At 34.8% G+C, this 14,581-nt stretch overlaps 1 protein-coding gene across 1 annotated transcript in view; it reads left to right on the top strand.

The window, feature by feature from the left end:
* The window catches only part of PTPN4 (protein tyrosine phosphatase non-receptor type 4), a 112,880-nt gene that overhangs the window by 88,817 nt on the left and 9,482 nt on the right, over positions 1-14,581 (top strand). Inside the window, exons 16-23 of the mRNA XM_059820076.1 lie at positions 4,707-4,866; positions 7,882-7,965; positions 8,051-8,107; positions 9,460-9,616; positions 11,112-11,278; positions 12,730-12,820; positions 12,906-12,967; positions 13,725-13,871. Of these exons, the coding sequence (XP_059676059.1) occupies positions 4,707-4,866; positions 7,882-7,965; positions 8,051-8,107; positions 9,460-9,616; positions 11,112-11,278; positions 12,730-12,820; positions 12,906-12,967; positions 13,725-13,871 (925 nt within the window). The remainder of the gene's footprint in view (positions 1-4,706; positions 4,867-7,881; positions 7,966-8,050; positions 8,108-9,459; positions 9,617-11,111; positions 11,279-12,729; positions 12,821-12,905; positions 12,968-13,724; positions 13,872-14,581) is intronic.

The following is a 14,581-nucleotide window of genomic DNA, read 5'->3' as shown; positions in this document are numbered from 1 at the left end:
ATAGAATTGAACTATGTTGGTTTATGATAAAAGTTTTTAATTCCCATGAGTTTGGAAATTTTGCATTTTGTCAAGGCACAGAAGTATGAGTGAGCTTTACAAATTCCTTAGCCAAAATACCTTTTTAGCACCCCAGCATTCTGAGGTTCGTAGTATGTTTTTGTATGTTGTTATAGAGCGTATCTTTATTTTTTTAAGATAGCACTATCAGGTTTTTTTTCCTGTTATGCTGAATATTCTTGATACTGTAAGTTTACTATGCTATGGTGGGCAAAATAAAAACTATTATTGTGTATTAAGTTTAGAAGGATGACAAACAAAAAAAAGTTGAGCTATTCAAAGATTTGAAATACTTAATGACTTATGGCCAGACTACAGATTAACTGGGGAAAAAAGATGCACAATATACACCTTCTTAACACTGCCGCAGTACCTTATATGTAGCTATACATGTAATGCTAAACTTGCCCTCATCATTTTGTATAATCTCTGTTAGCAAGGAAATTGTGCAAATGGTTTCAAAACCATTTGAAGAACTATAAAATAGCACATACATAATTACATGTTTAAAAACAAATTGTGTGTCTCAGGAAAAGTTACTCTGGGAAGGTATTTGATATTTGAACACAATTTTAAAACCTTGCTTGGATTGTACCTTCAGTTTTAACAACTGTGTGTAACTTTGGGGAGGGAAATAGAATACAAATTTTTTTAAGTTTTGTAAAATAACACAAGACGCTTTTTTTGATAGGGTACAATAGTTATAATTTGACCCATCAGCTAGTTATTTAGTTTTCAGAGTTATAAAACAGTTATTTGGCCTAATAATATAAAATACACTTTTTCTGGTGGGCTTTTTTAACCTATTCACATGGCAAGGGAGTCTCAAAACTGGAACATTTGTGAGTCTTCTCTCATATTAGGATTTTGCTGTACAAAGGCCACACAGGGTCAGCTTCCTTCTGTTCCAAGACTTCCAACTGAAGTCAGTTCTGAGAAACACTTACTGAATGGTAGAGTGATACAGTGAAGTAAGCACAATTCTTAAATATTTTTTTATTCATATGCCTTTACTCAAGTTGTAAAAGATGTTCCTGAATGTCCTTGGGATTTGTTTGTTTAATACCTGATTTCTTGTGTAAGTCACCATAGAAATGAGTCTTAAAAAGAGAGGAAGTGGTTTTGTGAAATAGATACTCAAGAATGGCTGTTCTTTTTCATGATTTCGCACTTTTTATGCCCAAGCAGAAAAACCATTGCTCACCGAGTTTTTTGTTTTGTTTTTTCCCTTGTTGGAAGCTTAAAAGTAGAATTTAATCTAACAGTATGAATATCTAGCATAAGATATTTTTAAGAATGGGGACACTGACTGTCAGAAATATATGAACCCCATTAGGGTCTTCTGAAAGTTTGAGGTGTTGTTACTGATTCAAGATTTGAGATGTGCAAAAGAAAGTAGTGGTCATGAAGTTCATATTAGCTATAATTTAAAATTATGTTGTTTTACAGTCCAAAAAGCTATTTCTTAAACAATTTGACCTTTCTGAGTGAAAAGATTTGTGTAGTCCATCTGCTAATTTGTTGGGAATTTTTATTTATTGATCGAATTTACATATGTACTGACAGGCAGTAGCGATCTCTTTTGAGTTTGGAGTCAACAGAGCAAAAGAAATCAGTTTCAGTATAGTTTAGAAGGATATTATAGCTCAGCTAATACAACCTTTAATTCCACATTTTTTTCCTTCATCTTCATGTGCTATTCAAAACTAAGTTGAGAGATTTCTGCTTGTAGTTCCCTGAGGTAATTACAACCTTAAATTCCAAAAGCACGTGATATGTGCTTAGTTTAATAAATTTATGGGGTTGTGTATGAAACTTGCTTAATATATTAAAAGGTCAGACCGGATATCTGTAACAAAAATACCCAAAGCTTGTCAGTGTGAGGGTTTGTGTGTTATTTTATTATTATGTAAATTGCTGAATGCAGTAACAGAGAGCTGCTTTGCCTGCAAAATAGGCTGCTTTCACTGCCATTGTCTAAGCATTCATAAGGAAATTCAAAGCTGACTGGGCAAATACAAAGCAATGAAGTTTTTGCCCAAGGCTTGATTGTTAGTTCTCACAATTCATTATGCTAATATATTACAGTACTTGCATTGCTGCTCCTAAAATGCACATTTAGGTAACTTTTCAAATATTTTCTGTGAGTTTGTATGTTCGGTAGGAATTTAGTTGTATTTGTTGACATGTATGTACAGATGTCTAGTCAAACATAAGATCCCATTTTTTACTTTTATTGGAATAACTTGTTTTGCGTCTCTACTCCTGTTTTCTGTTCCTTTTTTATCAGTTTAAAACTCTCGGGAGTAATTGTTTGCAGGAAAATACATAACTATGCTGCCCTTCACTTAAAAGGCTGAATAATCTGTGCTGGCCAGACTTGAATGAATAAATACATAGGCAGTTAAAAAGCTCTGGGTGACCTTTGTAAGTCAATGTCTAAATAATTTATAACTGCCTTGACAATTCATTTTGCAAATGTTGGCAATCATTGTATTTTTCTCCTTCTCCACAAAAATTTATTTAGAAAAGCTGCTTATCCTGAAAAATAAAATATACGGATCATATGCTCTTTTTTACTGTCACTTGCATCGAAAAGTGTTAAGAAATATTATTTTTATTCCCTAGTGTGTTTTGAATATGAGATTCTTCAGACATCAGATACTGAATAATTAGTACTTTTTTCTTTTAACATTGCATGAAAAAAAAATTATTTTCTGGAAGTTGAAATTAAGCAAAAACATACCGAAAAAATATTGTTAGGATCTTCTCAAATATACTGTTTTCATACATTGACAAAAAAATTGCATCAATATCTTGTTTTCTAAGAAAATTGACTAAATTTTTGAAAAACCGCACGTCTTCCATTTCAGTTTTTAAAGTGAAGTGTTCCATTTCCCATTCAATTTTCATGCTTTTTGAAAGAGGTTCATCCTTTATTAAAATCACTGTAGACAATTTTGATCTGATTTTTTTGTTTTTATTTGAAAACATGTATCTGGGATCTGCCTTTCTTGAATTGCATAGAAACAAATTATACGGTGTGGAATTTGATGTGTGCCTTAGGTTTTCTAACTTGCAGCAACTTGAAATTTTACGCTGTCTCACAATGAGAGCCTTACCCTGCTAACAGTTTACTGTGGCTAGACCAGTTAAATACAGTAGGACTACTCACGTGGTTACCCGTGCGTTTTAGCGGGATGTTATGCTATGAGTTACTGCTACAGCTTGCTGATAACGAAAGGCGCAATGTCCTATTTCTGGCTTCTGGGAGTGTACTTGCTTCCCCACACAGTGGTCGACCCTGTGATGAACCACTTCACCTTGTTGAACAAGCAGAGAGCTACCCAGGCTTGTCCAAAAAGTCGATGTATTTTTGCTTCCTTGCTAAGCTGCCTTAGCCAAGGGAGGAGCACTGGAGTGCTTTTGAGGAAGGGGCCATGGGTGCGGGTGAAAGAATGAATGGAGGCACCCGTTTTTGATGGTAGCATTCTCTTTAGATTTAGCTGTAACCTGTAACTTCATTCTTGGTGGTTTTTGGACTTGCCACTAGTATCAGTGGGCTGTTGTCATAAGTTGTTAAATTACTTAATAATACCTTTTAATGTGGTTCATGGGGAGGAAAGCAAGTATCCTCACTGGTACTTAGAAACTGGCTTCAAACTAAGTTAATGGGAACTATGTGCTAACTGCCCTTTTGGGCCTCTCGAAATGTTCATCTTCATTCTTAAATATAAAGCCGTATAATGAAAGATGAATCATATATTTATGTAATACAAATTATACAGTTAAGCTTTTATTCCAAAAGGACTAATAAAGGAAATTATCCATATTATACATAAACATGGAGAACATTTTTATTAATCTACAGTAGAGTGCTTGCAGATCTAAACCAGAAATAGAACTTTCTGCTATTTCATCTTCAGTAATGGTGTTATAGCTCAACTAAAAAATGCATGCGATGAATGCCATTTTTACAAATGTTTCAAAGGCGAATATGTTCAAGAGGGGGGAAAAACCCAAAGTTCTCTTGAAACGTATACATGTACTTTTAAATTGAAAAATTGAAATTTAAGACTATCACCTCCAGTGCACATTTCAAATAAATGTGGGGGCAGTTATGTTGTCTTCAGCTTGCACTCCTCCTATTTTTAGACCAAAAGTCAAAAACTAGTGTGGGAGCACTTTATTATGCTGCTTGTGTCTGTTTTTTAAGGTTTAAATTGTAGGCATTAATTAAAGATGCAAACTAATTTATTTTCTTACTGAGAAAAACAAATTGACATACTTATTTTAGAAATATTTTTTTTTTAGCAAGAGTGCAGAGTATAAATACAATGAATTTTATAATATTCCAATATAAAGTAGGTTGAGTGCTAAAACCATTTAAAAAAAAAAAGTCGTGTAAAAGATGAATTTACTGGTTCTGTGTACAGTCACTTGTCAAGAAAAAAGCAGTAACATATCCAGACATACACTTCCAATATATTCCACTACAGTACATTTTTGAGATTCTAAAAATACATACATATATTCAGCTCTCAAACTCTTGAGTTTCTTCTAGCATTTTTAGTTTATTTGGAACCCTGAAAGAACTGTCAATATCTCATGATTGTTCCACTTCATACTTCTATTTTGGTATGTAGATCTCAAGAGACTCCTATAGATGGGCAACCTCCTGCGTTACCACCCAAACAATTTAAAAAGAACAGTTGGAACCAAATTCATCATTCACACTCACAGCAAGAACTGGATAACCATGTTAATGAAACATTTGATGTTCCTGCATCACCTGAAAAATCCACAGTAAGTTTCTGGATCCAGTTTAACTGTTCTGCTTTTTATCAGAATGATAGTCCTACTTTTCATGAGCTTGGTTCTGATGCATTTCAGAGAGTTGTTGTGCTTGTGTGTTACACTGCAGCATTTCCATTATACAGACTGTCTCTTTGCTAGCTCCCACTATTTTTTTCCACCTGCTGGAGCAGTCCTTTGTTAGTTGGCATCAAATGACTACATTGGGATGGATATGCAAAACATTTTGAACATTAGCTTTTCAGCATATGCAGAAACTATCAGTTTTAAAGAAGGCATTGCAGACACTACGGCTGGTGTTTAATCTAGCTTTTATCAAAATGCTGAAACTGCCTATCAGCTTCTAGACCAGTTTTGTCAGGAGAGGCTTCTTGAATCTGTGGTTGCATTTTTCATCGGAATTTCCAAGAAAGAGACTCTACCAAGAGACCTGTGACAAGGAATGTAAAAATCTGAGCAAAAGTTCTTTTTCCACACTTAAGCACATGATAGATGAGTAAGCTAGTCAGTTGATTATTGTCTGATTGAGGTGCAAACTCATTGACTGGTTTTGTGACTCTTGTCCTTCCGGAATTTTTCAAATGGTTCTTGGTTTTATACTGATGTGGGACAAAAACGTTTTGCAGGATGGGAAAACTGTTCAACATCCAGATGCAGCAAATACTGTATAAAGAGTTTTGCCAACCTCAGACATTAAAAATTATGAGTCAGCTCCCAAAATTGATATTTTACAAATGCCTTTGGTTTATTTTTATTCACATTCTGAACTCTTAAGCCTAGGGCGTGCTCTCGGACCTTGTTACAAAGTTACGATTCCCATAAACCCCATATTTAATTTCATAGCTTGAGTTTTAACAAAACACGCAAAAGTGAAACTTGTAAATTTATGAGTGTTTTGGGAATGTTGTAAAAATTTTGCTTTAATTAAATAACGAAACAGAATTTTTAACAGCTTTGTCTTCTGTCATGCTTACCTGAGTCATATTAAAGTACTGTTCTGTTTTGAAAGATAACACTGCTTTACTCATCAAGTTTTTCTGCTCTGTGTTCAGTTATCTTTACCAAATTGACAAAAATAACTATCAGTGGTTTTTATAATTCCTTTTAGTTCTGCAAAACCAACACAGCTGTGTGAGAATGAGATTCTTTTTTCTCTGTGCGTTGTCCATGTGATTGTTTGCTGTGGTCCAATGGGCCACATTTATGCAGCTTCACTGAAGGCAGTACACTGTTGTAACTGAAGGTCCAATTTGGTCTGCTGATGGCTTTTTATTTTGGTATTAGAGAAAAAGGAATGCAGCATGACTGTGATAATTTGTGAAATTGTAAATTTAGGATTTGGAATGTGGTTGGGTTTGTGTTTGTTTTTTTTCCCCAAAGTTGCTTTTCTGACCAGAATCCACTTGAGGTTCCTGCACCACTAAAGTTTCTTCTGCAGCTCCATCTCAAATATTTTAAGTAAAACTCCTCACCATTTTGAATTCATTGAGCGATTGAATTTCCTTTGTCTGTTGTATGTATGGAGAGTCTATTTAGAAAGGTAGTAGGACAGGTATGGGAATGACAGCTTCTTACTCCTTCTACAATCCCTCAGTATCCAGTCTGAGAATGTCCAGAAGTATTTGAAAACAGGTGTGGCCAGGAGTCCCTTCAAACAGGTCTAAGTCAAACAGGTTAATGATGATACACAGTGCTCTCATCAGGTTTTTCATTATAAACTGCTGCTAAAAATAGCCTGTTAAAGCGGGAAATGATTATTCCCTTTTTGTCTGGAGAATGCAATGACACAAAAGTTGCCAAACGCTGCAGGTGAGCACTTGGTGGTTGTTCATTCTGCCCAGGAACCTGAGTCTGGTCTCTCGTGCCAGTGACCATAGGCTAAAACGATTTGCATATGATCAGGCTTCCGAAGCACCCTTCCTTCTCATTAACGTATCTTACACTGTTACTTTCCTCTCCTTCCTCAAATTTTTCATCTTTTCATTACTATAAATGTGTTGGGGGGGGTGGTGGTGGTGGTGTTGTTCTGTTTTAACCAAGAGCTTAAAACTTAAAAGTTAGCTTTTTATGTGTTTTTCCAGTTCTTCTGAGCCAAGTTGAGCAGACTTTTTTTACCTATTGAACCTGCAGGTTTTGAACTTTCTTATCATATAGAAATGTTTGCTTTAAGTTTTTTTGTTTTCTTCCTTTCTGAATATGAGTCTTATGCTTTGACTGTAATTGGTAACATTGAAAACTTCCTTGAAACAAATTTCTTTAATAATACTTCACATCCTCACCATAGAAACCATCGAAGTACTAGCTAATAGTCAGTCTATGAAATAAACATTGATGGGAACAAACTAAAAATTACTTCAGTGGCACTAAGCTGATTTTTCCAGATTAATAAAGTATCTAGTATTCCCTGGTTTATTGGTAGTTCCTTTAACAGTGTTGTTGTGATCAGAATGAAACCAGAAAGAAAGCAGCTAAAATTGTCAGAGCTTGATCAGTGCAGAGCATGTGTCACACCTCATACTCCACTACACTGGAAATGGAATAGGGGATACGTAACCAAGATTTTGTTGCTGAACTTGCCCTTGTTTACTACCATCATATTGCTGTTAATAGAAACAAAAGTATATCTTCATTTACTTTATTTTTCATCATATTACATTCTTATTGCAGGCTTGTCACTGCGATCTTAATTAAAACTAATTTAAGGAGTTTCCATTTAGTAAATTGTTTTTCTTGAGACTGCTCGAAGCCAATTAGACTTTTCTAATACTGTTTCTTACTTTGAGCTTGCATTGACAGAACACACTTTTAACTTAGTTGTGTCCAAGACTTTTAAATGTGTAACTTTTCTCTTCTATGCAAAACTCAAGATGTTTGCACTATTACTTGATGTTTTTGCAAGTGTCCAGGAGCAATTACATGATGAGGAAACTGCAAAATTATTGCATGCAATATCCTCAAAGTCTAACTATGAACAAAATATATATTAATATAATTTTTGTTTACTAGCCCAATGGTGGTGTCCCCCATGACAATCTCGTTATGATCAGAATGAAACCAGATGAAAATGGAAGGTTTGGCTTCAACGTAAAGGTAACAGTACATCTATTCCCTTCATGTCTATTAAGAAGATTTTCTGACATTTGTGATTTATTACTAATTTAATTTGTTTTTAAAGGGTGGATATGATCAGAAGATGCCTGTAATAGTGTCCAGGGTAGCTCCAGGAACACCTGTAAGTTATCAAAAAACCAAACTTGGTAGCAATGTTTGTGTATCTCGAAGTGTGCATTCAAAACTGTAAACTATTTCATAGCTGCCTATGAAAATTAGTTTGTGCTGTAACATTATCCTAACAAAGCAAATCATGTGCAGTAAGAATTTGATGGGGCTACATAACGTATTTTTAAAAGTTCTTCAATCCTCAAAAATATATTCTTTCTTACTGAAATAAAATTTAATCCCTGAAAATTACAGGGAGTTACAGATGTTCAGTGTGCACTGTTTCTTAAGCTGTGTCATCCTAAAAATACATCTACTTTGTTACTTTTTTAAATGTAGGCATTCATATAATTTCACATAAATTTTATGTTGAAAGAGTCTTAGTATGTTAAAAATAACTAAAATGACAAATCCTTCTTATTTTAGTGACAGATGTAGCTGAATAAGGCCAAGATTTAGATTAAAATCAGACATCATGAATCATTCATCAGGTCTGATTGTCTGTTGTTACTGGTGTTTAGTGACTATCAATAGTGTCTTCAAACTAGGCACAATATTTTGTCAGTTAATTGCCAGAAATACTGACCTGGTATTCAGCTGACTGGAGTCAGCTCTGTTTATACCTTTTAGAGGAGAGTGAACCATTTATTTGCTAACATTTAAGAAATACAGCTGGTTTTTGACTATTTGAAACTATTGAAATGTTTGCCAAGAGCATCGTTCTCGTCCGCGTTAATTATTATCTCTGAAATATTTAATAACATAAATAATTTTGGCTGAATGCTTTAAACATCCACTCTCTAAGGAGAAGATATTTGGTGATGGCATGTGCTCTTTCTTTTCTGCAACAATGTTTAGACTATGATTATGATAATGATTTTTATGACCTGATTCCTCTCTCTGGGATTGCTGGGATTTGTGCATTGTCTTCTGTCCTTGTCTTACTCTTGTGATTACAGTTGTGATATTTCATACCTGAAGCATTTAAGCCTGTGAAATTCAACAAGGCTTTGCCATGTTACTCCCTCCCCTTCAAAGATAAGAACATCTTGCTTTTTATTTGCCTATACAAAATGCAGTTCAAACAGAGGAGCTTTCTGCTTCAACCAGAGGAGTGGAGTAACAGCTGCTGAAAGACACGTTACAATGACAGTCACCTCCCAGTTGCAAATTGATTTGTTCATGTGAATGGCACTGTCTTATGTATTGTGTAACACTTAAATTCATCATTTGAATACAATGCAGCAACCATAGCAACTAGGCTGTTAGGATTCAAGTCCCCAAGTATAGTTACTTGAAGTTGCTATTTTAAGGTAAGAAACTGGAAATGGTTTGTTTTAGAGAATTTTTTTTTTTACCTTGCAGGCTGATCTCTGTGTCCCACGTTTGAATGAAGGGGACCAGGTTGTACTGATTAACGGCAGGGATATAGCGGAACATACCCATGATCAAGTTGTTATGTTTATTAAAGCTAGCTGTGAGAGACACTCAGGGGAACTTGTGCTCCTAGTTCGACCCAATGGTGAGTGATTTGTACATAATAAAAAAAACCACCCAAAAAACCAAACCACACCTTGCTTTCATTTTCTAACCTCTGTTTTGTGTCCTGAGATGGAAGGATTAACATCTCTGTAAGAAAGAACGCCCTTCCTTAAAAGGAATTGCAACAAAAAAATGTATTGTACAAATCTTGATCAATCCCGTATTCTAAGGAGTTAGGAAAGTCAGAGATTGAATATTTCTAACAAAGACCTAATTTAAATTTTGTTCTCACTCTCATTGATAAAAATGTCCAGAAAGCTATACGAATATTGAATGCAGTTTCTGAGGTTGCTGTTCTTCCCTTAAGGAAAATAAAACACAAACACACAAAAAACCCCTCACCAAACACCCAGTGTTCGGATAATTTTGGAGGTCAATATATGCAAAATCCTTCCTTATGTTTTTAAAACAATCCAGAATGACTGGTAACATTTCTACTTGAGGAGGCTTAATAAAAGAAAGTGCTAAAAATGCAGTCTAAGTAGCAGCTTGTGCAATACAGTCATGAAATACACTGTTGGAGCATTGCCAGCAGATGGTCACTGGATTTAATTCTGCTGCACTTCCCAATTACAATACAGTTGCACAGGAAAAAGCAAAATGAAAAATAGTGATGCTTAATTGGAATAATTGAAATTACTTTAGGGAGAGTACCTCAGCCACCTCATAAACAATTTTTCCTTTATTCACTTATTTGCACTCCCCACTTACTTGTGCTTACATTCAGCGTGTAAGTTCTCTTGCAGCTTTTGTGTGCTTACTTTCTTTTTGAGATAAAATTGTTAGCTTTGTTTGCAAATTTACTAAAACAGTTTATCCTTGTGTGTTGATTATCTTTGTATTATGGATAAAACCGTTTGAGTTGTAGAAGTGCAGAGTTGCCAGTTCGCTCCTTCATGGTCATGGGATATAATTTAGAAACAGGCTTTTGAACAGTATATATCTCTGTTATGTATAGTAGAAGATGCATATTATTTCTCAGTTTATTTATAGTCGGGGCACACATACAGCATTGACAGCATTGTAATGGCATATATTAATGCCATTTTCTCAGGTGGTTTGCACATCTTACCCTGATTACTGAAGCCTAAAATCAGTTCGAAGCGAATTAAAAGTAAAAATGTAAATGCAACTACAATGACTTCAGAGGCGTGATGTGAGAATCTGAGATTAGGGAGTTACATCAGACAAGGTAGGGTATAACATGAGTTTTGATCAAAATTTTAGCAGTCAGTGATGTGCTTTCACTTAAAATTACTATTAAAACAAAAAAATAGTTTTGTCATGAATTATAATGATCAGTGAAGGCTACTTGCCCTTGCTGATGGGGACTAAAATCAGTGTGTTAATAAATGTGGATTTTTCTACAGGAGAAACACTTGTCTTTTTTGCTGTTTTAAATAAATGACTTAGAGCTAACTTCACGTGCCAAACAGCATGTTCAGTCAGAGCATTCATACCTTTGTTTGTTATAGCTGTCTATGATGTTGTGGAAGAGAAGCTGGAGAGCGAGCCTGACTTCCAGTACATCCCTGAGAAATCTCCATTTGATGGTGTCCATCAAGATGATAATGCTCTGAGGGAATCCATGATTCAGCTAGCAGAGGGGCTTATCACTGGAACTGTTTTGGCTCAGTTTGATGTGAGTACTGTGTCGCCTGTAGCTGTGTGCAAGTTCCAAGTCTTTGGGGATAGTTATTTTAAGCAGAGCAGATTTCAGTTAAATTTCAGTAGAGTCAGCATCTTTTAGCAAAACAATTGACTTACACTCTCAAAAGAAAAATAACAAAAAAAATCCAATCCTGTCTTTGAATACTACATGTGCAAATTTATGGCATAGAATAATCCTAATACTAGTTTTTAGTGTTGTTTGTTATAAATAGCTTTATTGATTATATACAGCTTTTTATGGTTGTCAGGGACCTATGCTAATAAAACACTTTTATAGAGATGAAGACTGAAAAATACATATCAAAATAGTGTTCTGTAATCAGACTTTCATTCCTTATCCAAGTGTCCATTTTATGGACAATCTCAATGAGGGAAGGTAAAATTACTGATGGAATATACAGCCCTAATCTTAAGGTTTACAACCCTAATCTTAATGGTTAATGTAACAATGTCTTTTATAAATAGTTGATTTTTTTAATGACATATTTCGAAAGAACAGTGCACTTCCTGTGGGGTGCTGAGCTGCTGATAGCCGTAGTCTTTCTTTAGCACTAACTTGTGCCTCGATGATATTCCATCTTTAATGTATTAGATCAAGTGACTTAAAGCAGGAAGCAGTAGGTTTGTAAAACACAGCAGTGTGAATTCTGTGAATTCCTCACCAAATGGAGACTTAGCATTATGTATTACAACATATATTTATAAAATACATCTATATGCTATTCTTCAAGAACTTTGGTAAAATTTACTTTAATATATAGAAAGAAAATGTTTTCTCCAAGTGATTTAAAATCCCTTCTTAACCATACATTTTCACTCTCCCAAACAGGTTCAGTGTTCAAAAGTTTTTAAAGTGTTTTTTATTGAACCTGGATGATTTCACTGCTACTGTTTGCAGCACGAGAGTTGTGGCAGTGCATGGCTAAGGCATGAGAGGGCAGGAACCTCTCAAAGGAGATCTTGTGCAGGAAAAGCACAAGGTAGCCCAGGAATCGCTCTAGAGTTACTGACATACGGAAGGACGTTGTGGGGGCAGGGCAGGAAGTGAGACAACTGTAATATAGGTAGATGCCTATACCTAACACAATCTGCTTGCCCCAAATTACCGTGTGGAACCGTCAGTATCAGTCAATTCCCTTACCAGTAGACAATATTGATCTGTGTTCTGGATCAGTGTTCTTGTGGAACCTTGAAATTTAAAACTCAGTTTGTCTTTAAACAAATTGTGGCGGTGTCTTGATTATTTTCAGTGTTAACACAGCATAACTAAAATTCAAAGTGCTTTCTCTTGAAAAGTAGTTTTATGTGTGTTGAAGCTACCGTTGCTCAGTATTTTATGTTCTAAAAAGTACTTCTAGGCAAATAATGTACTAACGCGTCTTTTATATCTGTTATGGTCTGACCATCGGTCTTGTCTTTTAGCAATTGTATAGGAAAAAGCCTGGAATGACAATGTCTTGTGCCAGATTACCTCAAAACATTTCCAAAAATAGATACAGAGACATTTCGCCTTGTAAGTATGTGTGTTTGTATATGTGTTCTAAAAGTATTTTACTGTGGTTGGTAAATAAGTAACATCTTTCTAAAATTTTTTTCAGATGATGCTACACGGGTTATTTTAAAAAGTAATGAAGATTACATCAATGCAAATTATATAAACGTGAGTGGTATTTTTCGAAAGAGCTTCTGACATTAAGTAATTTTGCAGTTTTTCAATGGAGAAGTTGATTTAAAAAAAAACACATTTTCATAACTCTAGTTCAGACTAGAATGGCTGATAAACCTGTAGTCAAATGGTTTGAAATTTACTGTAGATACACTTATTTGCTAATGCTTTGTAGCAAGTGTTTTTATAAATGAAGCAAAAAAAAAAAAAAAAACGCTAGGAGAAGCTAGCTCTCTACCAGAGGAGTTCATTCTTCTTTTCTGATTACTTGTGTCAGTAGTGTTCAACATCAGTCAAGTTTAATCTGGCAGCACTTTCTTTTACATCTTCTTTTTTTAACAACAAAATTACATCTACTTACTTTTCCTTTCAGGAATAAAACCCAGAGTTTAAACTGAATTCCAAGATCAGTATTTAAAAAACTAGTGTCGGAAACCCACAGAGCATGAAATGTTTGCACCTAAATTATTTGCCAACTGGTCTACCATTTCTTTTTTCAGCCATTAATCTTTATTATGGCAACTACATAACTGTCAGTTAATATGTGAAGTGTACTTGATCTTTGTAATAATTTTGCATGTGAAACACTTTGAAGAATTTTTATCTGTGCCAATCCATATTTACTAACTTATAATAAATAGAATTAATGTAGTTGATGCTTTTTTAATGTATTAGTTACTAAACACTAAATGTCTGATGCCTGACTTACATTTGCTGTAAGATTTAAAATAATGACTTTGTCTTCTCTTAGATGGAAATCCCTTCTTCCACAATAATAAACCAGTACATTGCTTGTCAAGGTCCATTACCGAACACTTGTCCTGATTTTTGGCAGATGACTTGGGAACAAGGCTCATCTATGGTTGTAATGTTAACGACTCAAGTTGAACGGGGCAGAGTAAGTAACAGGTTTCCTTAAATACTACTTGCATAATCTTCTAAAAATTTGTTGGTGATTAGCCTTCAAAAGATTAGAGGAATATGCTATTATGACACATAAGATGACAAGAGGTAACTGTTTTAAACTAAAAGAGGGTACATTTAGACTAGATATGAGGAAGACATTTTTTACGATGAGGGTGGTGAAACACGGAACAGGTTGCCCAGAGAGCTGGTAGATGCCCCATCCCTGGAAACATTCAAGCTCATGTTGGACGGGGCTCTGAGCAACCTGATGTAGCTGAAGATGTCCTTGCTCATTGCAGGGGGGTTGGACTAGATGACCTTTAAAGGTCCCTTCCAACCCAAACTATTCTATGATTCTATGACTTTTTTTCATAAGGGCAGTGCATTCCTAGTACTGTTGCAATGAAAACTCTTACATTTTAAACTTTCTGATATTATTAATGTAGCTAATATTTAAACTTTGAGTTCTGAAATACACTGAAGTCTTCACGTATTTCTTAAAATACTTTTAGGCTTCTTTGATACTTTATTGTAAAGTAAAAAGCAACTAGAATTTACCTTCAAAGGTTTTTTTTTCTCTAAACTTCAATTGAAGAAACTCCAAGAAGTTTCATCAGTTTTTGTAGAGTCGCTCTTTGATACATAGAGAGATAGATTTTTAAGACAGCCTAACACAGCTTTGTAGTGTTAAGATCCCATGCC

Source organism: Gavia stellata, chromosome 8, assembly GCF_030936135.1.
Source record: "Gavia stellata isolate bGavSte3 chromosome 8, bGavSte3.hap2, whole genome shotgun sequence".
Classification (NCBI taxonomy): domain Eukaryota; kingdom Metazoa; phylum Chordata; class Aves; order Gaviiformes; family Gaviidae; genus Gavia; species Gavia stellata.
Note: the sequence above shows the minus strand (reverse complement) of the source record. Positions and strands in the feature narration are given on the sequence as shown.